This window comes from Sorex fumeus, unplaced genomic scaffold, assembly GCF_029834395.1.
Source record: "Sorex fumeus unplaced genomic scaffold, SorFum_2.1 ptg000051l, whole genome shotgun sequence".
In the NCBI taxonomy this organism is placed as follows: Eukaryota; Metazoa; Chordata; class Mammalia; order Eulipotyphla; family Soricidae; genus Sorex; species Sorex fumeus.
The window spans coordinates 13957578-13984251 of record NW_026606108.1 but is presented as its reverse complement, the minus strand read 5'-3'; the positions used below and the strand labels follow the sequence as shown (position 1 = coordinate 13984251).

At 36.8% G+C, this 26674-nt stretch overlaps 1 protein-coding gene across 2 annotated transcripts in view; it reads right to left on the bottom strand.

Moving 5' to 3' along the window:
- Positions 1 to 1593: 1593 nt before the first annotated feature.
- JAKMIP2 (janus kinase and microtubule interacting protein 2) overlaps positions 1594 to 26674 on the bottom strand; it is a 172614-nt gene continuing 147533 nt past the window's right edge. For both annotated transcript variants that reach the window (XM_056124416.1, XM_056124415.1), the window contains 6 exons: positions 22257 to 22325; positions 20858 to 20935; positions 18055 to 18258; positions 16547 to 16612; positions 12446 to 12516; positions 1594 to 3564 (listed from right to left, as the gene is read on the bottom strand). In XM_056124416.1, the coding sequence (XP_055980391.1) occupies positions 12466 to 12516; positions 16547 to 16612; positions 18055 to 18258; positions 20858 to 20935; positions 22257 to 22325 (468 nt within the window). In that variant the 3' untranslated portion in view covers positions 1594 to 3564; positions 12446 to 12465. The remainder of the gene's footprint in view (positions 3565 to 12445; positions 12517 to 16546; positions 16613 to 18054; positions 18259 to 20857; positions 20936 to 22256; positions 22326 to 26674) is intronic.

Sequence of the window (26674 nt, the reverse complement as noted above, 5' to 3'; positions counted from 1 at the left end):
TAAACTGAAAACAAAGTAAGTTGAAATCAAATACTATAGAAAAAATTACTCAGTAAAACTTTATTTCTATGTCAGTGATGATTCATGAACTCTTTGCATTCTTTCTAGTCTATTGATGACCCGGGGCATCTATGAAAGCTGTTGTTTGTGGACAAAAAAAAAAAAGCAAAATTTATCTTCTATTTCTAAATCTTCACTATTGACAATTATCCATATGACATAGGTTTAAAGGGATTTGAAACTGATTTCCAGAAGTTTCGAATGTTCCCCAAACTTGGGTGGCATTAAAAAGTCAAATTAGTGATGTTTTCTGGTATAAGGGCCACATAAATATAGCCTATATTTACTTTTCTCATGTAGAATTTTCTGTTCTCAATAACTAAATAGCTAAATCAAGGATATCATTTGACTTCAAACTATTTTTTAAAGTATTTGTTATGTTATTTTTCAATAGATGAATATTATGTTGAAGAAATTCAGCAAGTATATCCTGAGGAATGCTGCTTTGATTCCTATTAACTCTGGCCAGATGTGTCCGGATAGTAATGCTCCATACTCATCTTTAGTTTTGCGTCTCATCTTTTCTAAGAAGTGGAGCCATATGATAAATCAGATCTCACTTACTGTGATTATTCAGATATCTTCACTATTGCTGAAGATCATATACAATGAAAGTTCTCATTTAGATATGTTTTATTTCCATAGATCCATGTTTGACTGAAACACGGACATACTTTTGTTTTTGCAAGCTGTTTTTTTTAACAATTGTGGAAATAAATAATATATATCTATAGAATTATTAAACTATCTAATTTTATTCTAATTTTGAAGTTCATGAGGGAGGCTTTTAAAAAATATAATACCCTTTATCTTAAAATCTAGAGAAATTTGCTAATTTGCTGGATATTGAGCCCTCCTTTTGCAATTGTTCTAAATACACTTTAAAATTACAATGGGAGCTGCTTAGGATATATTAATCCTCATGTAATATTGTAAGTATGCTACAATCATACCTGTAGCATAAAATATTTATGATTCATATGTTTAAGGTATCAGTTACAGCAGCTTTCAAAATATTTATAATCATTTAAGTCATAACTAGTGATTGCGTATGAATTTAACCTGTAAATTCCTACATGGGAAAACAAGATAAACAGCAAGAAAGTATGTTTGAAGCAGACAGAGCATGAATTTGCTCAGGTGGACTCAGGCATGGCCAATGAAAAGCAACAGAAGAGAAAATTCTAAGATATGGGACAGTAGTACTTCCTCTTCTTCCTATTGACCAATATTTTCCAATTTATAAGAGTTTAGAATTGCAGTGACACACACTTTTATGTTATATGTACAATTAATCTGCTATTCATATTTAATCTGGAAACTTTTTTGAGCAAAGAATTTAGTGCAAGATTTTTTTTTTGGTACTTTCTCAGGAGGACATATCATTATACCTTCCTTTCAAATGAAAGGGATAACCAGGCTATTTATGTGATTCTATTGGTTGACTTCAAGCTCAAATTTTATGCTGGCTCTCCACTCTCAATAGTGGAGCTTCGCATTATGTCATGCATATGCAACCAGGAAAGTCTGCAGATGCTTATCACGGAAACAACACACTTCTCTATCTTGTTTAATAGCATGAGATGATCTATTTGCTCTAGATTGTTACAGATCTTAGCTCTGTATATCTCATTCTTTATTGCTAGTAATGTCCCAAGTAGTTTGATGGGGTAGCTTCAGTGCTGCCATGTGTAGACTGAACCTAACCAAACCCAACTTATTTTATTACACAGGGGACTTTTTCTCAACAAACAAGAATGTCAAATAATATAATAGTCATAATCATTACAAAGCACTTTGTGCTACTTGAAGCACCTCTTGTTCCGAGATTGCAAACAAAAAAAAACCCAAAACAAAAAGAAAAGCCCCATATCTTTATGAAAAAGCATTTCCACCTCATTTTGCAGATGAGGAAACTGAGGCACAGAGAGGTTAAGTGACTGGCCAATGATACCTGGAAAGTGTAACAAAAATTAAGAACAAAAGTGGGGCCCCAGAATTCTAGCTTCCACCATTCTTCATTTGTTGGTCTGGCTTTAAAATTACCAGCGCTAAAACCTAAGCATATGGTACCAAACTCATGTTCAGAAGGATTTCCAAGGAAGTTTCTGGTTTCCAACACACTCTACGCATAGGCATTCTAACCATAGAAATTAAACCTTGATAACTTGGAAAATTGATTCTTTTGCTTACCTATGGTAAATTAACTGTAAAGTCATCTTTTCAGGAATATTTATTTACTCAGTTATGAGTCCAAGACTATTTTTACCTATCTTGGGAAAAGTACTAGTCTTCTCATTGTCTCTGGTAGAAAATGACCTCATTGGTAGCACAATGTTATTCATATATATATTAAAAAAAGTAGAGCAAATCTTTTACTGTCAGCTCTCTGGAAAAATGTATACAAGAGGTCAGAATGTTCTGGGTATATCAGGATACTTTAAAAAAAATAATCACACTTTAATATTCACAACTCTGTGGCAAACTCAAGTATAGGCAGAAGTTTACTTATTGCCTTTATCATATAATGTATTTATTTGCAGGCAATTTTAAATAGCCATTTGAAAATCCAGTATTCTGGAAATTAAAAGATGCATAAAATGCTCTCTGGCCTGTGTCCCCTATAGGTGTTGGCATTCTAAACAGAACTAAGACAGGGAGTTTGTGATTTAGAGCATAATCTTCTTAATTTTCAATATGAATGAGATTAGTCTGTTGTTTGTGGAGGAACACAGATGTGATAGAAGGCCAAGGAAGTATCAAATCCACTTTTATTTCTATGTTACGTTCTTCTGTGTTCTTTGTCTTGGTTGCCAGTTTAGTTGGTCATAGCGATCCTCTGTCATCTGAATTCCACAAACTCCACCTTTAGCAGGGAAAAAAATGCTTTTCTTCCTGTTCACATTGCAGATGTCTCTGTTCCTGAGTTTAAAACAATAATAGAGACAGAAAAGCGAATCCCTGTAGTAAGAAACCAGACTTTTCAAATGAAATATTTTATTGTAAATAGCTCCTCATAGGTATTCGTGCTTCATTCCCCACCCTCCCTTGTCTTTGTTTTGATTTTTTTAAAATGATGTTTATTTCAGGACTAGTATTTCCATGGGATGTGGTGTTACATTAAAATGACCCCCCCTGCACAGCAGGAGTAGAATGTTTTTGTAACTTTGGTTCCATGCCCAAGACACGTTTTTGCTTGATCTGCTGAAACTGGTTCCATTGTTGATTTTTTTCTTTACACAATATGTTTATAGTTCTTTTCTTCTGGTTTGACATATACATGTTTCATTAAATGCAGCATATATTGTAGTTCTCAACAGGGTCATGTAGGAACTGTCAAGTTAGAAACCTTGAAGAATGGCTTTAAAATGCACAGTTGTAGTCCTGGCTACAGAGTAGTTCTTAGCTTTTGATCTCCCTCTTACTGGTGTAAACATTTTTGCCATCTTTGAAGGTTTTAGAAGCATTTGTCTTTCTGGGATCTTATCCATGTTTTCGATTACTCTGTAAGACAAAGGGAAAATTGGAAAAAAATTGTCATTTCTGTCAATAGCCAAAACAGGAAAACATTTTTTAAGGAAAAAAAAATCCTTTACCAACTCTGTGAGGTCTATAACCTTACTCAAGTTATAGAAAGTCTCTTGGGCTGGAGAGATAGTACAGCACTTGCTTTGCATGCAGCTGGATCACTTCGAACCCTGGCACCACATGGTCCTTTGAGCACCACCAAGAATGATCTCGAAGCATAGAGTCAGGAGTAAAGCCCTGAAGCTGGGTGTGAGCCCCTCACTGTCCCCCACAACCCCCCCAAAAGGAAAGCTTCTAAGCTTTGTTACTTTTAAATAAGAAAACAGAACTCTCTTGTCTTTTCTTCTGGGGCCTTTCAAGGCAATGTTTTGAGTAGTTCAACTGAATCCTCAAGTTCCCTTTCCTTATGTTCCTTTCCCCCAGTACCTATTAAAGATCATTTTGAAAGCAGTTCTGTCTGTCAATGATCGTCACCCCAAAGTTCTGGTTCAATTTCCTGGGAGTTATTCCATGGAGGTCTCCAGGTCGACCCTAAACATGTTTCTGAAAAGATACTTCCTGGCCTACATTACTCAGGACTCTGTAAGTTTATTTTTTTCCTCCTTTTCTTTTTTTTTTTTTTTGTTTTATTGGGTCACACCTGGCAATGCGCAGGGGTTACTCCTGGTTCATGCACTCAGAAATTACTCCTGTAAGTGCTCAGAGGACCATGTATGGGATGCTGGGAGTTGAACCTGGGTCGGCCGTGTGCAAGATGAGTGCGCTACCCACTGTGCTATCGCTCCAGCCCCTACACTTTAAGTTCTTATGCCTGGGTTTTCTCTCTGCCAACAGTGTCAGATAGCGCACTGAAGACATGATGTCTGTCATGTGTGATTTAAGCATCTGGGTCTTTTGAGTTGGGCATGCTAGGAAAAAATGGGATTTTTATTTTCTAAAATTTGTCTAAAAATAAGTTACTTAACTTTTCTAAACTGTTTTCTAAGATTTTTACTGCATCTATAAATTAAATTTATATTATAAATTATATTATATTATAAAAATTATATTATAAATATCTATAAATCATAGCAGTTGCAATAATGGTGACCAATATCTAAAGCTGTGGCAAAGGAGGCATGTCGCTCCCTTACAATGCTTTCTGTTCATTGTGAGAGGCAAACTAAAGATTCAAAGGCATCCCCACCATAAGTGCAGGTCGGAAATAACTGGAATGCATATATGCAGAGCCACTATGTTCCCAAAGACTAGATGAATGTCAAAATGAAAGAGCGATCCAGTCAGAGTAGAGCCAACAAGAAGGAAGGGCCATGGTTGGGATGTGAGTACACTGAAGAGATGAAAAGAAAATACCAAGTGACAGGGGATTGGTGGCACTTATAAAGAGGGAAGTTGGATTTTTAAAAAGTTCACTCATTACTCATAGAGAAGAGTTTCAGGGCAGGGAGAGAGGAAGAAGCTTCCTTCCTAGCAAGAAGCTCTGAGTGGGGCTGGAGCAATAGCACAGCGGGTAGGGCATTTGCCTTGCATGTGGCCGACACGGGTTCGATTCCCAGCGTACCATATGGTCCCCTAAACACCATCAGGGATAATTCCTGAGTGCAGAGCTAGCTAGGAGTAACTCCTGTGCATCACCAGGTGGACCTCCCCCCCAAAAAAGAAAGCAGAAGCTCTGGGTAGCACCACCAATGATGGTAAGACAGGTAAGAGCTTGGGAATGATGGTGTAGTGGGTATGATGTTCTGCAGCACATTGAAAGAACTCAAGTCCCTCTAGATGGGCATTGTTTCATCATTACCACTCAAAAAAAAAAAACTCACAGTAAGAGCCAGTTAATAACTACCAGAGAAATGGTCCAGTCTCCAAGGAGAGGGCCACAACCAATGACAATGGAGTTGAGAGACATATTTACTCTCCTCCCTCTTCTCTGTCTCCCCAAGATTTTATTTTTTTGTCCTTTTTGGGTCATATGTGCATGCAAGGCAAATGCCCTACCCGCTGTGCTATCGCTCCAGCCTTAAGACTTGAATCTTAAAGAAGGAAGGAGAAGACTTTTCTTAGTGCTAGACCATGAGCTACTTCAACTGAGGTGCCCGTCTCGAGGCTAAAGTAGGATATGGGAGAAAATAAAAGTTAAGGTAAAATTCTCAAATAGCTGTAGACTTCCAAGAACTGAAAGTGGGTTTTTGAAGTGTATATGTGTAGGGATGAGAGAGATACAACAGCGGCTAAGGTGGTTGTCTTGCATGTGGCCTACTCTGGTTTAATTCCTGGATGCCACATAGTTCTCTCTAGCACTGCCAGAGGTCCCTCATGAGCACAGAACTAGTAATAGCTCTTGAGCACTGCAGGGTGTGGCCTTAACACCCTCCCCCCCCAAAAACAAACAAAATGTATCTATGTATACATAAAATACTTACATAAACATGATGTTTTGTATTTTGCTTGTAAATTTCCATGTATAAAGTCTCAGAGAAAATCCCAAATTCTATTTCAAAGTACAAACATATTATTTTTGACTTTTGTATCTGAAGAGGGCTGGAATGATAGCACAGCAGTAGGGTGTTTGCCTTGCAAGCGGCCAACATGACTGACCCAAGTTCGATTCCTCCGCCCCTCTCGGAGAGCCCAGTAAGCTACTGAGAGTATCTTGCCCGCACAGCAAAGCCTGGCAAGCTACCCGTGACGTATTCGATATGCCAAACACAGTAACATCGAGCAAATCGATGAACAACGAGAGGACCGTGATCTGCGATCCTCCTCTGTATCTGAAGAAAAGCCCATTGAGTATAACAAGGTTTTTTTTTGACGGGGGATGTAATGGGGTCATACCTAGCATTTTGCACGGGGTATTTCTGGTTTTGTGCTCAGGAACTGACCCAAGGCAGTGCTGAGGATTTGAATCAGGGTCAAGGCTACCACAGTCACATGTAATACAAGTGCCTCAACTTTTATACTATCTCTACAGCACCCTCCACTTTTAATGGATTGATAGACAGTTTTTCAGAAAGCTAAATTTCTGTGAATTGAATATATGTAGAAGAAACTCTGATTATAGAATAAAGCCAAATTTATACAAATTGGCAATTCTGAATAATTGAATCATTTTGCTTTTCCAACAAGTTACCACTGATGATTAATTATCAATGAAGCAAATATTAGTATCCTGTAACAAGAATTGGATAGACTGTAAATCTATCTTTGATTCAGAAGGCGCTTTAGATACTTCCAAACTGCCAAGGATTTCTTGGAAAAAGTTTCAAGCAATGGTGAGCCTCTTTCCTCATTAAAACAGCAATTGCCAGGGTGATTTCTTAACTTTCCTACATGTACTCGTCTCTAAGTCTGGGTACAGTGATGTGACTTCTGACTTGTGACTCTATTATCCCAGGGCTTACAGTACTGAATGACTCATAGAGGACAGAACAGATTCTTGATTAACAGACCATTTATGTTCACCATTCTCATACTTTTTCTTTTATTAGGAGAGTTGGATCCCTAATGGACCACATATTTGTAGAAATACTGATTGATACATTGTGGCTAGCTTATTATTTAGCCATCACAGACTACCAAAACTTTATCATTAATGGTTACCTCTTTATCTGCTTTCCATTTTTTTCTGGTAAAGGGCACTATTGAAGTTACTCGCTAGGAAATCTAAGGGTTTCCTGGCACTTTTAGTCCTTCAATTGTTTTACATAATTTATTACATAGTAATGTATTCTGTAATTGGTCACTGTAACTTCACCTCTATTTTCTGACACTGAGGACTGTTGAGTAATCAATCAGTCAATGAGATTTCCCCTAGTAAGGAAAGATACTATGGAACAGAACTAATTTGAAGTCTGAGGAGAAGAGAAGCTTCTCTGAAGCTCTTACTTTACACTGTGATAGGAAAGAGAAATGGCTATTGACCTGCTGATAGTATTTTGGAAAATATGGCCCAGGTAATTGAAGAATATCTAAGAAAGTCTAAGATTCAAGACTGATGTTTTTGTGTATTCTCAGATCTTGGTATTAATGAACATTTTAATATGTCAGATATTATATAGACTGCTAAATCTTGAGAAAAATGATATGTAATATGACTAGAAAATTTTCTTGTATTAGAAAATTAATATTTGAAGAGATAGCACTGTAGCACTGTCCTCCCTTTGTTCATCGATTCACTTGAGCGGGCACCAGTAATGTCTCCATTGTGAGACTTGTTACTGTTTTTGCCATATTGAATACGTCATGGGTAGCTTGCCAGGCTTTGCTGTGCGGGCAGAATAGTCTCGATAGCTTGCCAGGCTTTGTGAGAGGGGCGGAGGAGTTAAACCAGGGTCGACCCCGTTCAAGGCAAATGCCCTACCTGCTATGTTATCGGTATTATAGTAATAATTTCATGAGGTTGATATCATTTTAAGGTAAAATAAATTTATAAAATTTGTATTTTAAGCTATAAAACATGATGATCTCTTATGTTATCACTGCTATTTAAAACATTGTTATGAAATTTCAACTATGTGCTATTGATGATGAGTAGGCATTTGGAATACAAGTATGAAGAAATCATATATGGTTCTTGTTATACTCAGGCATCCTATTAACATTGAGTGCAATTTTAAAACACAATGCATATAAAATTTGACCAGAAATGAAATTGAGGTTTGGGAAAACCCTTGAGGTTGGCAGGAGGAAGTGTGGTGCATTAAGAAGATTCTGGAGGATTAGGAACAATAGGAAGCCTGAGAGATTGTTGCCATACTAGGGAACAAAGATTTAACTCTAACGATGATGCTTTTCTTGGCATTCTAGATTTATTTTTTCTAAATTTACAAGGCTGTTGTATGGAAAGTAGTTATAGAAGCTAAGAAGAAGTTCATTTAAGCTAGAAGCACTAACCCACTTTTTTTTAGTGAATTCTATGCATGGAAGTGGAAAACATGCATTCTTTTACAAGCTTTTTCCTCAGGAATGGTTACTCACTCTTGAGGTTATTTCTCTGATTACCTAAAGAACAAATCAGGTGGATTGTCTTGGTAATATATTACTATACTATCAATGACTTCAATCTCACACATCATGAATCTGAATTCATGTTCATTTCCCGAGTTACGTATTCATTCTTATGTCTGTCCTTCACTCCACCTGTCAAATTAAAGTGTATTCAGCACCTAGTATTTATACAGTACTATTGTAGACTCTGAAGCTATAAAAATAACCAAGGCATAATATCTAGCCTATGTTATATTTATAGTCTAATATGTGAGAAACATATGAATCAGTTTTAGTATGATTGGCTAAAGGCTAATGGGCCCATGCACATAAAGTAGCAATTGGCATACAATAATTTAACTTACAGACTTCTAATATGCAAGAATAAGGAGCAAGAATCTCTGTAAACAAATACTGTAGAGATTGGTTATATTTCAACTGAACCTAAGGCTAGTATAGCCCCAACTGGATCCTTTAGTCCCCCAAGGGCTGGTCTTCCCCAATGTGGTAAACATTATTTACTAGATAATTGACATTAAAACTATGTATGCAGCTCTTAAATGAAAAGAACCCCAAGTCACTTCATTTAAAGAATGATTATCTCTATAATTTTGGTTATCAATGGGTTTAAGAGAAGCAACACAATGTAAATAATTCATTTGTAAGAAAAAATCTTGTTAATAGTATGTTTTTATTACTTGCTAAAAAGTCTGGTATTCCTCCTTTTGCTTTCTGCACTCTCTTGTCTGATCTGGAGATATAAGTAGCAGATATAAGTTTCTAGTTATGTCTTATTTTCTTGTATTACTTTTTTGGTCGTGGTAGGACTCAAACTCAGCCCCTCACACATACCAGACATGTATTCCACCACTGTCCTATGACCCTGGCTCCTTCCTTGAATTTTTATTTATTTATTTATTTATTTATTGCTTTTTGGGTCACACCCGGCGATGCTCAGGGGTTACTCCTGGCTCTGCATTCAGGAATTACTCCTGGCGGTACTCGCAGGACAATATGGGATGCTGGGAATAGAACCCGGGTCAGCCACATGCAAGGCAAATGCCCTATCCACTGTGCTATCACTCCAGCCCCCTGCCTTGAATTTTTACAATCAAGATTATTTCTGGGGATGAAAAAACTACTTGCACTGATTTAGGTGGAAGAATACTTGGTAACATTGGAACTTAAATATTTGTAAATTTTTTAATTATGACATCTAATATTTTTATACTGAGGTGCTAATTATTTAACTATGTGCCAACTACTGTGGCAATTCCTTTACATGTACCATTTCATTTAATTCTTCAGCCTAACACCATGCTGTGGGAAATATTATAGAAATTTTATGGACTAGGAAAGCTGGTATCAGGTAGATTAAATCTACTGTGACATAGTAAGTGGAATGACTCAAACATAACAGTATATTTAACTTCAAATGAGCACATTCTGAATTGTTGATCCATTTTTCCTACATGTATTTTTATACCACCTAGATTCACTGTCACAATAAAATTGTTACACTATTATTACTATGTGTTTTATTCAATAGACAATTACTGTGTGAATTATGTGTTGCTTTGGAAGAAAAAAAATGATGAGATACAAACAAGGGGAAAGAAGCATATTGTAATTTCAAAAATCCAAAACCTTAGAAGAACTGCACAAGTATAAGACACCTCTGATTACTAAAATACATAACCCAAAGGACGCTAGGAATGAGAGAAATGACTCCAGTTGTGAGGAAATAAGATGGTCAGAAATGGGCTGAGCTCATTGAGGTCCTCCTATACTTCAGGACTATGTAACTATAAGATAATAAATCTGAGCCTGTGAAGAAAGAAAGAAAGAAAGAAAGAAAGAAGGAAGGAAGGAAGGAAGGAAGGAAGGAAGGAAGGAAGGAAGGAAGGAAGGGAAAGAAAGGAAGGAAGGAAAGAAAGAAAGAAAGAAAGAGAAAGAGAAAGAGAAAGAAAGGAAAGAAGGAAGGAAGGAAGGAAGAAAGAAAGAAAGAAAGAAAGAAAGAAAGAAAGAAAGAAGAAAGAAAGGAATAAAAAGAAAGTGGATTGAACAGGGGCAGCCTGAGTACAGTTGTTCCTATTGCAGCTGTGTGGCCTTGGGAAAAGTCACATGCTCCAGCTGACCTAACCTTAAAATATGAACTTAACAGCAACATCGACTTAATAAGGGGCTGAGAGGATTAATGTGTATTTCATAGGAGAGCACCTGGTACATGTGTTCGTCATTAGTGATTATGTTGAAAACTACTTATATAGGAAACTAGATTTTTCTTTCTGCATAGTATGTGGGACTCATCTCCCTTTCCTGTTCTCTCCCACTTTGTCTGCCTATCTGTCTCTTTTTTGTTGCTCTTTGGGGAGACAACTAATTGTCTGCTGAATGCTTTCACCATTTTGACCTATTCCTAGAAAATCTCACTCATTTTGCATTCATTTTACTTTATAGATTCTCATGCAAGAAACTCAATCCTCTTCTTTAGAAGTGTTATCTTTTCTTATGGGACCAGTGATAAATGTTAGAAAATCTTTTGGAAAGGAAATAAAGCCAGAGTGCTGATTATATGAGTATATAATTTTCTGGGCATATATGCTTAACTTCTTTCTTGTATCAGACCATGATAAAGCTGTTCTGCTCCTCTGTGTCAATCTAGTTTAACAGTTGATAAAGTAGATAAAGTGCCATAGAAAATGCCATATGACCTGATGTCCAGGAAAGATCCCTGTATAATATAACATTATTATAAGATGATAATCAAAGTTGACATCAACACGATAAGTGAATTTAGAAGAGGAGTTGGTCTTTCTCAATTTTAAACAATGATACTGAGGTCTGTGGTTTACTTACCTGGGTAAACATCAGCATCCAACAACATACTGTTAAAAATATATACCAGTCACTTATTCTATCTCTCTTCCCAGACATATAATCTCTATCTTCAGGCATCTGTTCAGAGTTAAAGTCCTGGAATATATTTTCAGGGGTGAGAGACATCTCCCAGTGGTATTGGGAGATCATGAGGTGCGAGGGACTGTATCTGAGCCTCCACATACAAACAGATAATTCAACTTTTGAGCCATCTTCCTGGTCTCAGCATTGCAAATCACTGTCTAAGAGAATTTGTACATATATTTATGAGGCATAGAGTTAATAATGCAGTACCATGAAGTCTTTTGGAGTTGACAATGAAAAAATATTATTTGATGATTAAAGTCATCACACTTAATTATCTGTTTTTCTGAGTTCCAATAAAGAGATTTTGGGAGAGAGGGTTAAAACATATCAGACATTGAAAGCTTATTGGAGTTCACAGAATGAGAATTTCAAGTAGGAAGAGAGACTAAAAATATAGTCATATTTCTTCACTTTACAGATAGAGAAGCAAATATTTTGTGTAAGAAGTGACTACAATTTGCATACTGAGATCTACAGATATCCTAAACAATTTTTATTTTTGAACAACACTTAGTGGTGTTCAAGGCTTACTCCTGGCTGTGCTCAGGGATTACTCCTGGCAGGGTAATCCAGGAGACCAGATGGAGTACTGGAGATTGAACCTGAGTTGGTCATATGCAAGGCAAGTATTCTACCTGCTGTATTCATTACAGCCCTTTCATAGACATTTGACTTCCCTATGCAATATGAAATTTTGATCTTTACTATAATTTTATTAAAAATTCTTGACTTTTACTATACTTCATAGTTTTCTTGTTATAATATCACTTAAAAAATTTGAACCAGTTTTCCTTTTTATGGTATGCAAGATAACCAACTCAAATAAAAAAGACTTGGATGTTAACTGTATGCAGCATCCTTCTTATTAAATATTCTTACACGTTTTGAGAATTAAATGGAATCTTACCTTTAAGAGGCACCTTGACATCAAGGCCATAGAATAAAGGCAAGAGAGAAGAACAAGAATAGAAACAGAAACTGCAGAAGAAAAAGAAGAAGATTATGTAAATCTGAACTTCTGTAGTGTCAGTCAGGTAGCACAAAACCTCAGTTTTTCATACTGCTCACTTCAAATATGACCTCAAATATCACACATATATCAAGTATCTTTTTTTATAAACCATAGTTTTAAATTTATTTGTCAGAGTAACGATCAACTGGCATTCCACTATCATTAAATCATGTTTGAGAATTCTGAAAGTGTATTCTAGATGGTTTTATATATGAGAACAGTAAACCACGAGGGGCTAAGCAATAGTTTGATTTTATATAATTATATGACATTATGATGGTTAGAAGCTTATCCCTCCTAAATCTTAATTATATATGAATATTAACTATTTGTAATGGGTGAGAGGCAACTTAAAATATAAAATATGATCACAGAATACACTTAACCAACTAATAATTGTGTTGAGTTATTAACAGTTTAGGCTTTAGGATTAAGGCACAGCAGGAAGAATATTAGTATATAAGGCAAACATTACCACAGTGGGATATTTCTGAGAGGAGAGTAAGTCACCATTAGTAATCACATCAGTGAAACACTCATAATCTGAGTTGGTCCTGGGAAAGTGAGAATGATTGGCCAGTCTACTAGCATGCTTATATTCATTCTAATGGTGACTGGTCAACTATGATAATGTATGCTTTTCTAGCCTGTCCACATTGTGGGATCTCAGTTGAGTTGACTCAGAGAAAATTAGATAGAGTCTGAATGGTTCTTCCACAAAGAACCTCCCCTGGAAAAGCAGTTAGAATATTAGTGTAGCACTCATATATAATCAACTGTATACTAATTATAAAAGGTCACAGGCTAATCCAGTTTTTTTAAATTTAAATTTCTTTCGTGTTGAGTCTTATAGGATCAGGAGTATATTTGTCTTGTTTTCTCAAGATAATTCTGCCACACCAGAATTTCTGGCAATGTACCAATCTCACATAGCAAACATGTTATCTTTTCCATTTGTGAGTTTCCTGCTCTGCTATGGCAAGAATATATGAACATTTATAAATACAGTGCTGAAGAGCATATATTGAGGTCTAGAATAGTAGCCTAAAAATCAGATCTCTGTCCTTTTATTTGATTTTTTTTCTTTCTTGAAGCTGGAGTATGGTATGATGGTACAGGCACCAGAAGTAGATGGGAAAGGAGAGGAACAAAAGCTTCTACTACTGTTATGAGAAACTCACACATCATCTTACCTTTCTGGGTGTGGAGGGCTGCCCAGAACTTAGTAGTTGGTTATGAGTCTTAGACCATGCAATATGATGGCAAGATGGTGATGCTAAAGCCAGACATCCTAACCTCTGGTCTTGATTTGAATTTGGTTGTTTATAAAAACTGTTGATCTCTTTGAGCCATTGCTTTATTGTTGATATAAAAGAGGTTCATGGTAACTTTTCTATTTCATAAGATATGAGACTATGACCATAAAAGTGGAAGTGCTTTAAATATAGTTCAGATATCAAAGTAATTTTTGCCATGTTTATTGAGGTCACCTTACTACAATCAACAGGCATGGGTATTAGGAGCAAAGAAGAATTACTCTATGTTACCCTGGGGGATATTGAGGTCCTCCAGGGAAAGAAATTAGAATATCTGTGCCTTATAATGTCACTGTCACTGTCCTCCCATTGTTCATTGATTTGCTCAAGCAGGCCCAGTAACGTCTCCATTATATAAGACTTGTTGTTACTGTGTTTGGCATATTGAATATATCATGGGTATATTCTAATATAGACTTGTTGCTACTGTGTTTGGCATATTGAATATGTCAGAGGTATATTCTAATATAGCTTGCCAGGCTTTGCCGTATGGTTAAGATACTCTTGGTAGCTTGCCGGGCTCTCCCAAGAGGGACAGAGGAATCAAACCCGGGTCAGCCAGGTTGGCCACGTGCAAGGCAAACGCCCTACCCACTGTGCTATTGCTCCAACTTTTATGATATTTTCAACTATTTTATTAGAACAATGATCAAGTGGAATTTAGGTCAAGTGAATAGAAGGTGTGCTATAGATATAACTTCTTATTTAAATAATTAATCAGGAATCAATGGGGTTGTTATTTGAAGTGGTATAATTCACTACTATATGCAGAATATTCTCCTTTGGTAGCTCCAGACTCCTCATTTTCGAGGGACATTATAGCATTTTCATAAATGTTTAGGATACTCAGACCCTGAAGTGAATTAATTCTCACAGTGAACATCATCTTGATCCTCTGATTCTAAAATTTTCATGAGGTCTACTAAGCCCATAATTAAAGTGGCAATTAATAGGTATTTATTTATTTGGGTCACACCCAATGATGCTCAGGGGTTACTCAGGGATTATGACACTCAGGAATCACTCCTGGCAGTTTTTGAGCAACCATATGGAATGCTGGAGATCAAACTTGGATTGGTCACATGCAAGGCAAATGCCCTACCAGCTATACTATTTCTCTGGCCCCATCAGGTATTTATTTATTTTTGTTTTTCTTGCTTATTTGGGATTGAACTAGTTTCTGAACTAGAATGGTCTTAATACTGATCCTGTCTTTCAACAAACCCTATGACTGTTCAAGAATTAACAATAACTAAAAGCCAAATATCTGCCATTACAAATTGTGCAAAATGAAAATTCTTGTTATGTGAGGAGACAGATGTGTGTACCTTTTGGTAACCAGGGAAATTGTGGCACACTTGAAATAATGACAGTTCAAATTTAAAATTTTGTAGATGCATATTTTCTATGTGGCTATTTAAATAAAAATTCACTTTCATTTGACTAAGATTTTCTTAGTATTTCCAGACTTTCATAAAAGTAACTCTCATTTGTTTTTCATGGGAAACACGACAGGACCTGAGGTCAAATGCTGTCATCTCTAGCTCACATATACATGCACAGATCAGGGTGTTAGTTACTTACCCAAGGTCAAAAGAGTAGCCAAAGAATCTACCAGAATAATGATCTAGATAGCTTATGGACTGGCTATCAGAGATCTCACATACATGAATGAGAAGCAATTTGGGATGAACCAAATTTTAATTATTATATCAGAAGTGACAAGAATACCATTTTCTTTCCAGTGTTTGAGGAACACCCTGGTTTGATTTTTATTTGTTTGTTTGTTTTTAGCCACACCTGGAAGCATTCAGGGTTTACTCCTGACTCTGTGCTCATGGATTACTCTTGGTGGGCTCAAGAGACCATAGATGGTGCTGGGATCAAACCTGGGTTGGCCTCATGCCAGGAAAGCACCTTAACCTCTGTACTATCTCCTGGCTCTTCTGTGGAATTTACTGAAAGACAACCAGGTCCTCTTACGAAACAGAGACCAAGGCATTTCTAGTAAGATTGAAATTACAGAGAAAATCTCTTGCCATTCTTTCTATGTCCCTCAACCTGCATGACAGTTGATGTGCAAGGCTACCTCCCTGCTTGTGCACTGTCTCTTATGCACATTTCAAATTCTTTCTTTGAGAGTTGCACTTTTTTTTTTTAAAACTTAAGTAGAAAAAGCAGTTGTTCCTTCAGATCACTGGGGAAGTGACATGAGAAAATTGGCTAATTGACCTGCGTTTATCTCAATTACTGAATTTACTACAGAGATGAAAATGCAACTCAAGGAAGAAAGGATTTTAAATTAATAATAGGGAAATTTTTTTTTTATCTTAAAAGGTGCCAAAAAAACTTTGAAAGAGGGGTCATGGTAATAAATTTTGGAAGGAAATTTTGAAAATGAAGTGAAGGTGAGGAAGGGAAAACTGAAAAAAGAGAACAATTATTGAGAAGAATTAAGAATCAACACAAAGGACAAATATGTCAAGGTGAGGTTTTTGCTGGCAGAATGTTTGCTGGAAAGCTGGTGTTTGACTGAAGTGGGGGGTCTACATTTAATGGAACTAACTACATCCCCTACAGAAGATACACAAGAAATGAAAAGGAAGGAAACAGAGTGAGTGAAATAGATACTATTTTATGATTAAAATACAAAGACTAAAATAAAGAATTCAACACGTACCTTTTCTTCTAAGTCTTTTATCTGTCTTTTCTGTATATCTGTTTTATCTTCTAAATCACGAATTCTCTGAGAAAAGAAAATAAAACTTTAGTGGACCTTAAGCTAAACAGGTTGCACATCAAGTAAAATCAGAATTGTCCTATGAAGACAAATGGTTAGTGATAGCAGCTAGAAAGAACACATGTATATTTTTCTGAATGTAGATGAATGTTGCATCTTGCAAAAATAGTATTTTTTTCTTTTTGAGTCACACCTGGCGATGCACAAGGGTTACTACTGGCTCTGCACTCAAGAATTACTCCTGGAGGTGCTCAGGGGACCATATGGGATGCTGGGAATTGAACCTGGGTTGGCCGCGTGCAAGGCAAACACCCTACCCACTGTGCTATTGCTCCAACCCCCCAAAGTAGTATTCTTTTCACTTGTACTGTAAAATCATCACCACAGTATTTGTTTACTTATTTTCATCTCTCTGGCCCATTCCTTCCTTCCTTCCTTCCTTTCTTTCTTTCTTTCTTTCTTTCTTTCTTTCTTCCTTTTTTTTAGGACCTTTGAACAGTTTTCCTGTTTTTGGTTACATTTTATATAACATTTACATTAATACATATTAGGGATACAATTGACTTTATTTGATCTTTTTGAAGAATCTGTTATCCAGTCTACTGGACCTATCATAGAATCCTATCCTGTGAACAAGCTGTAGTTATTGTCTCATTGTTTTTGAGCTTGGCCATAAAATATGTTTTGGGTAGTGGAAAGTCAATTGTGGTAAATGTGGCAAAGTAACTAGCAATGTTCTAGGAACTAGTACACGAGATACAAACTATGTTGTGAATCACTGAATCAACACTTTTGTTTATTTCACAGAAAAATGACTATGTATGACTTACACAAATGTTAACAATTTCTCTGTGTGTGTGTGTGTGTGTGTGTTTGCGCGCGCGCTCGTGTTTTGGTAAAGTCTCTTATAACCAAATTTATTTCAATTAACAAAACAAGATCCTCAATAAAATAGGAGCGAGAGCACTTAACCAAAAATGTCAAAGAAATGATAAATTAAGAAAAAAAAACCATAATGAAAATGTAACAAGTAGCCTTGCTTTTTGGTTTTGTTTTGTGTTTGGGTCACAACTGATAGTGCACAGGGCTTCCTCCTGGCTTTGTACTCAGGGGTCACTCCTAGAAGGCTTATATTTAGGGAACATTTATGTTATTAAACTTTGCATTTTCCTACTTAAAAAACATGCTTCTGGCATACTATAGTCAAAGTACATGTATAGTCAAAGTAATGGCATAATAGTTGTAAAATAATAGCACCCAATGTGCCTGAAATGGCAATTTCTCCAGACTGAATGATTATAAAACTCTCTCACAGTTACTATTTTGACACGCTTAGAACAGCTTATAGGTCCTGGGTTTCTCCATGCTCAGACCCCATACTGTCTACTGGGCTCTAAATCCCTTTTGCTCAGCAGTCATGCCGCACAGACACCAGGCTCAGTCCTCACCTGGTGCGCCTGCTGTAAGAGCTCCATTCTCTCCTGCAGAATCTGGCAGTCATACTCCCTGCTCTTCCTCAGCATCTGCCGCCGCAACTTTTCTACTGCTGTTCGCAGCTCCTCTTGCTGTTTTTCACTTAGTAATTCACCAAACTTGATAACAGTTTCTTGCTGCAGAGCATTGTACAGAGTAGCTTCTAGCTCCTGGATTCTCTGGCAATTAGAGACAGAAAAGTCCAACTTTGGAATCTGGCATTTCTGGGTAGAGTGTGAATACACACACGTGGGAAGATGGGAAAGGATAAGCGGTTTCAGTCAGACAGGATCATGAGCAGTGAAATGAACTGTACACTCATACAGCCTGATTATCCTTTCGGTAATTCTTTTGACGAATTTCAGTAAAGGCCACTCAATCAATACTTTTACTTCTCTGACAAAGAATTTCTTTCTGGGAATCTTGTCCTTTTTCACTGTTCATTTTCAGAAAGTTCTTTGTTAAATACATACTTCCATTCTCAGAGGTAGCTGAGAATAACTTTATTCTCTCCCATTTGACAGCACTTCAAATATTTAATGACATCTATCAAGGGGACCATAATTTTAGAAATAAGTATTTGAAAAGTGCTTTGCATCTGAATAACATACTTGAAATTAGAGATATATTTCATGCACAATGTGACACTTCTGTTCCACCCTGCACACCTCTGTTCTTGGAGATGCCCTTGTACTATAAGGTGTTTCTTTTTAAAACCTTTTCCCCTAAAAATAAAAATTGGAAAGTAAATACCTAAGGGTGTCCTAGAACCTTTGAATTTTTTGTATACTTCATGATTTACAGTTGTTTCAGCTACAGTAGAAGATTCTAGTTGTGTCTTCTGTGTTAAATAATCTACTGCTTCTTGTATCCTGTTTTATTTATTTTTTAAAATCATGTTTCAGACACAATTGCCCAAATTTTCACTAGAGGTAAGTGGAGGTGCCCAGGTAAGGGATAGTTTTTTAATAGGCTCTTGTCCTGTACTAACCAGATCTTGTCTTTGATTTTATTATTTATGTATTTATTTATTTTTGTTTTTGTGGGCCATTCTTAGCTGCAAGTAAGCTGCAGGGCTTACTTCCGACTCAGTGATTAAGGGGTCACTACTATGAGAACCAGGGAAACCTATGTGGTGCTGGGGATCAAACGTGGAATGGCTGTATGCAAGACAAGTGCACAGGGGTTACTCCTGGCTTTGCATTCAGGAATTACCTCTGGTGGTGCTTGGGGGACCATATGGGATGCTGGGAATTGAACCTGGGTCAGCCGCGTGCAAGGCAAATGCCCTACCCGCTGTGCTATCGATCCAGCCCCGCAAGGCAAGTGTCTTATCTCTCGAGAGCAGATTTTGTCTTCTAAAAGTTAAAAGCAGTTTATGTGTCATGGGGCAGATAAATAGATCTAGTCTTTTGTATAATAGAGGAGGCATTGTTAAAGGATAGGAAGGGAGGGGGGAAATAATTCTCTTCTTTGCTTTCTAATCATCCCCACTCTAATTCTTTTTTTTTACCCATCAAGTCAGGCTCATAATATTATCCATTTTGAGTTAACACCAATTTATCTTTGTAAGAAGTAGGGGCTAAGTGCTCTGCCCATCTTTCAAAATGGATTTAATCTGCATTTAGAAAAGTATTATTAAAACCTTACTAGAGTGTCAACTGATCTCTCTTTCTACATTTCAATTTTCTACATTCTGCATATTTGCTTCATACTTTCTTTTCTACAGATTTGCATCTTCTGCTTCTTGGTCTAAAGGGTGGACACTAGCTGATTAATGGCTTCCAGGTTTACTAGGGTAACATAAGGGTGGCAATTTTTACTTTATTCAGGGAGTGTGTTGGGCAAAACTCAACTGTGCTCAGGGCTTACTTTTGGCTCTGTGCTTGAGGATTACTTCTGGCATTGCTGGGTAGATGGTATGTGGTACTAGGCATCTAACCAGAGTTAGCTAAGCACAAGTCAAGCACCTTAACTCCTGTACTATCTCTTCCGGCACAAGGCTTGCAATTTTTTATCCTATTTTAAGCTTCTCTCTCTCTCTTTCTCTCTCTCTCTTTCTCTCTCTCATTTTCTCTCTCTCTCTCTTTCTCTCTCATTCTCTCTCTCTCTCCATTACCAAGAATTTATTGGATTGTCCAAAAGGAATGAATATGGACATATATGAAAAGAAATGCAAGCTCTATCAAGTCTTAGGAATTATGAATTATGAATCTGGTACAATCAGATGTCCCCTCTTCTGTATACTCTATGGGAGAGGGAAAGGCACATTCCAAATAGGGTGGTAAAGGCCCACAGTGTCAGGATCCAGGTCAGAAGCTGCTCACTTGAGTAGAGTTATTTCACTCTAGTAGCCTTCATCTCCTCATATGTACTACAGAAATATTAGTACTAATTCCTCATAAGCTTGTGAGAAAGATGTGAATTAAAATAAAGATAACATTCATTAGATACCTTCTACTATTAGGTACATCTCTTAGATAAACAACTGGATTCAGTTTAAAAGAATTTCTTAATGTATACTCCTACTTAAACTTCTTAAGTTTTTAATAACACACATTTGAATGTTAAAGCAAAATATGATTATTTATTGAATACAATATTAGTACAGCAGCAAGTAAGGGAAATATTTAGTCTAAAATTAGAACGGAAACAATTCACTAAAAGAGCTATATGTGTGATCTATTCACGTCAATGTATGACATGTTGCATATAATTGTAACGCCACAGTATACAGTTGTAAACACTCTCGGAACCTTATCTGCTTGATGAACTTACCATATATGCTTGATCGAGAGCCTGTTTTCTGTAGTCTAGTTCTTCTTCTAGGTAGCCTTTTATTTTGCAGAACTGCTCCTATAAAATGAACCATATTTGTAGATAAGCCTAATTAAATAAGTAATTATTTATTTAATTATTATCTTATCACTAATTCTACCACTTTCATAAGATAGATTTATTCTGTTAGAAAAGCAATTCAACTTTAAGTTTCACACAGGGATTGTGTAAAACAACAAGGCAAAAAAAGCATAAAAGATAATGACATACACCATAACTATTCTAGACCATCTATATAAGTACAGTCATGCAGTAGTTGTCCTTTTATGACTTACTGCTCATCATAACGTCCTCAAGGTTCAGTGATGTTTTATCATGTGTCAAAATTGTCTGCCTTTTTTCAAGGTGAAAATAATATTTTATTGACATACATACCATTTTGTTCACCCATGAATCTGCTGATAGACACTCGTGTGGCTTCTATATTTAACTGTTGAATTTAATTCTTCTTTGAATTATACAAGAAATAAACTAACATTTCTTGGAGCCTTTGTTTTCAATTGTTTATGAATATATACCAAGAATTTGAAATTATTTTGGTATTTTTGTAAATTTAACTTGCTTTTTTCCTGATAAACCACCTCATCATTTTCTTTAAACAGTTGTGCATCAGTTTGCTTTCCAGCCAACCATCCATAAGGATTCAAATTTCCCTACAAATTTCTCTACATCTTCATCAAAATTTACTATTTTCTATTTATTTGATAGAAGCCATTCTAGTGAATGTGATTTAGATTTAGAATGTGATTCTAAAAATCACTCACATCCCCCATTTCTATAGTTTTTTTCCCTATACCTTTATAAGGGCAATTTGTTTCTTAGAATCAGAAAAGAAACACCTCACTCCAACCTTAGGATGGGAAATACTGTCCAGATAATATCAATTTTTACTTTGTTTTTCTGTAGTATATAACTTGTTTGAAATTGTTGGGCACTTCTGGGAAAGTCCATAGTCTGTACACAATAAGGTAAAAAAGGTAAAGGCCCTCCTGTTGATCATCGATTTGCTCGAGCGGGCCCAGGAACGTCTCCATTGGAGACTTCGTTGTTACTGTGTCTGGCATATCGAATACGTCACGGGGAGCTTGCCAGGCTCTGCCGTGCGGGTGAGATACTCTCGGTAGCTTGCCGGGCTCTCCGAGAGGGGCGGAGGAATCGAACTCGGGTCGGCCATGTTGGCTGCGTGCAAGGCAATCGCCCTACCTCTGTGCTATCGCTCCAGCCCAATAGTGAGGCTATAAACTTTCATCAGTGCCAAATAAAACTGGTAGAGGGCAGTTATTTTCCATTTGTCTTGTCAGTTTATCTTATTTTTCTGATTCTGCATAGTTGTACTCACCATATCACTTTCCAGTTCGATCATTTTCTGGTGCAAGGCAGCCTCTGCTCCTTCAATTTGCTGGATCCACTAAAAAGAAAAGAAGAAGAAAAGTATTTGTCATGATTACTTGTTAGGATGTTAGGATATTTGTTACTTGTTAGGATATTTCTAGTTACTTGCTCTTTTGCATAGTCTCTTGCCCTCATATTTTAGGAATCAGACTGAAGAGTGAAGTTAACATTTGATATAGTTTATCACTAAGTTCAGAAGCTAGATTTTAGTTTTTATTTTCTTCCCCCAGTCTTTGTATTCAGTCAGCAAATGCATTCATTGACATCCACCATGAATCAAACCATGTGCTGGGTACTTAAAGCTATACGGTGAATTTAGGCAAACTTTTTAACTTTCATGGCAGAATCCCATAAGAGGCATTCTTAGAAAAGAATATTAGTCTGGAAATGGAAAATCAAGTCAGAGATGGTTAGGCAAAAATTAAGAGCAAGTTCCCAGAAGAAACCCAATTTTCTATGGCTAGAATATAAAAATGAAAGAAGGCCAGGTGAAATTGGAGAAAAGGCATTTTTTTTTGTTTATGAAATTACAGGTAAGTAGTAAAGAGTAATTTTTGACACTTGAAATTATATAATGTAATTTATTTCTCCTTACACTCAGAGTATATTTTGTTATATGGAATTAATGTCAGCTTTGATCAACACTCTCAATCAATTTAAACGTTTAATACTATAGTTTGAACCTAGCTCATATAGCTTAATAGAATAAATTATAAACAGTTTCCACCAAGTTAAATATCAGTCTGCTGAGATTGTAACTGGCATAATAAGTGAATTGTGGGTTATGAAGGCACACAACTTTGGTCCTAATCACATTCTATTTTTTTTTGTTTTACATAGGTTACATAATTTCTCTAAACCTCACTTCTTACCTATAAAATGGGATTATTACTAATGTGAAGATTAAAGGTTATGATATACATAAGGCCTCGTCTATAGTATCACACACACACACACACACACACACACACACACACACACACACAGAGTCCTCCCATTGTTCATCAATTTGCTCGAGCGGGCCCAGTAATGTCTCTATTTTTGGAGACTTGTTGTTACTGTGTTTGGCATATTGAATACGTCGCAGGTAGCTTGCCAGGCTTTGCCTCGTGGGCGAGATACTCTCGGTAGCTTGCCGGGCTCTCCGAGAGGGGCGGAGGAATAGAACATGACTTGGCCTGGCTGGCTGTGCACAAGGCAAACGCCCTACCACTGTGCTATTGCTCCAGTTCTGGTCTATAGTATAATACTGATTAAATTATAATGTCTAACATTTATTTTAAATGGTTATGTCATACTACTAATATAATAAGTTATGTGGACAATATTTTGTACATTAGGTATTCACAAGGGGACACCGTTTCCAACTGTGTGTTGGCTATAAAGAAGATGGGCAAGAAAATAGTACAGGAAACTGAAGAGGTACTAAGTGCTCAGCACTTTTACATCCTTTTCTTCCCCCTTGAAACAGATTTCAATCAAAAGTCATTTTTTTGTTTTTTTTTGGGGGGGTTCCTTTTGTTTTGGGCCACAACTTGAAGTGCTCAGTGCTCACTCTTGGCTCTGTGTTCTGGGATTACTCTTGGTGATGCTTGGACTGTATATGGTGCCAGGGATCAGCTACATTTCAGGGGCAAATACCTTACGCACTGTACTATTTCTTTAGTCACAATATGTGTGTGTGTGTGTGTATAGAGAGAGAGAAAGAGAGAGAAAGAGAAAATAGAGAAAACAGCCTTTGCATATGACTTAGCTTTAAATCCATTCTTTTTTCTTGCTTGCTGCCTATATGTCCTTATATAGGACACTGCAGCACTGCAGCACTGTCCTGTTGTTCATCAATTTGCTTGAGTGGGCTCCAGTAAAATCTCCATTGTGAGACTTGTTACTGTTTTTGGCATATCACATTCACCACGGGGAGCTTGTCAGGCTTTGCTATGCGGGCAGGGTACTCTCGGTAGCTTGCCAGGCTCTCCAAGAGGGATGGAGGAATCAAACCCGGGTTGACCGGATGCAAGGCAAACGCCCCACCTACTGTGCTATCGCTCCAGCCCTTGAGAAATTTTTTTTAAAATCATAAATAATATTTTATTTGGATTTGTTTAGTTTGGGGGCCACACTTGACTATACTCAAAGTTTACTCCTGGTTCTACACTCAGGGATTAGTTTCAGCAGGCTCAGAGGACCATATGGGGAGTTGGGCACTGAACCAGGTTGGCCGCATGCAAGGCAGGGGCCTTTTATCCACTGTACAATCCTTCCTGTCCCCATAAATCATGCTTTTTAAAAAATTATTTGAAGAACTGTGATTTATAAAGTTATTGATAGTTGAGATTTAGGCATTTAGTATTTCAACCCCAATCCTGTCACCAATGGCAGCTGCCCTCCATCAGTGTTCCCATGCTCCATCCCTCCCCTTCCTCACCCCATGCTGTCACCTTTACAGTCACATTCATTACAAATTTCACTGGTTACATTTTAGATCTCATATTTTCAGTGTTGTTGAGTCTGAGTTTGGGATATATGGCTATATCACTCTCCCACATTACTGGTATAACTAAGGCCTCAACCCCTGTTCCCCCATTATTTCCCTTTCTCATCTTCTTCTTCCCTCCACCCTTGATTTATTTCCTTCTCTGTCCTTCTCGCTGTAGTCTGGGGTCAAGGGTGAGGGTGATCTAGGCACCCCCTACCCCCAATTATTACATTTCCTTGTGCAGTAATTCTATATAGATAGAAAAGTGAGATTATCCTGTGTTTGCATTTCTTCTTCTGGCTTACTTCACTCAAAATGATATCTTCCAGTTTCAACCAGTTTGTAGCAAATTGCATGAATTATCAATGCTTGCAGCTACATAGTATTCCATTGTGTATACAAGCTACATCTTCATAATTCATTCATCTGTTGTTAGTCACCTATAAGTCCATATTTTAGTTATTGAACTAAGAGGAGCAATGAATAGGACCAAAGGCAGCAATGAATAATATGTACATATATCCTTTTGAGAGAATGCATTTTTATCCTGGGTGTATATACTCAAAAGTGGAATTGCTGGGCCATACGGCAGCTCAAAATAATGTTTTAAAAGCACTGTGAATTAAAATAGGTTAGTCATAGGCTTTAGATAGATTTATGTGTTTTTCCCTTTTCACTTCCATGATCAAAACTAGTTAATGAATATCCCTTGCCTCAGTTTTCTCATCTGTGAAAGTGAAATCACAGGACGGAAATAGGATGGTTAGAAGGGGCAATAAGATAAAGCACTCACAGTAGTAAGTGTAGTACAGGCCCATACTATTTTATATAAGGCAAAGCTATTATTTGAATGCTATGTCACATGTTGGAAACCTGTTGAGGCCCAGCCTTAGAGTAAAGATATTTCTCTTTATAGTAGACTGTTATTCAAATCACTAATCTCAGAACATTCAAGTTTGACATTTAGAATTACTTGGAGGTAGAAACATTTATCTGTGAATCCCAAAGGAAGGCTTTGATCTATGAATTACAAAGATCTTCCAAAAGGTAGATGCACAGACCATGAGTCCTTTAAGGACAGATTTGTGTCTTACTTATCTCAGTCCTCATTTTATACCCACTCTGCTCTATTGAATCAAACACCAGTTTTGCAACGGAGATAAATAAAGGCTGGTGTCAATTCACTGCAACTCTAACAGATTAGCTTCTATGTACATTGCAGAGTATTTCCTGTTTTTAATTGGATGTTTGAAAGGAAGTTTGGTACCTAGGTTAAGATCACTGACCCTGGGTACAGACTGCTGACATATAAATCTTGGCTTCATCTTTTTCAGATGTGTCTCTGCTCTGTGCTTCAGATTCCCCACGTGTGAAATACGGATGTACAGGTACCAGCAGATTGGCATTTATATATAGTGCTTGGCAGAAAAAGTGCAATGTAAGTGTTAAGTGAACTTCATCCTAAGTAAAAGTTACATCACTCCTACATAGGTCAGAGTATGGAAGAGTTTCTTTTATCTATTGAAGAAATATAAAGCAACCAAGTTTTTCTTTCATTTCTTCTTTATGGTCCTAAAATGCAAGTCTTTTTTCCATAATCACCAAGTCATTTTTGTACCTTGCAAAATCAATATTAATTCCTTTTCTATTTGGACATCTGCTTTATCTTAAAACTTCTCCAGTTGTCAGCTAAATGTCCTTTTTCCAACACTTCAGGTTTGCAAGACTCATGATCCAAAAGGAGGATTGTGTTAAGTGCTCTTTGATTTCATAGTAGCGTTTCCCACTCTACCTCCTATTGTTTTTCCTTATGTTTTTATGCTTTGAGTAACATAACTGGGTTCTTTGACCTGTACTATTCCCTTGCTTCACATTGTAGAAAGTGACTG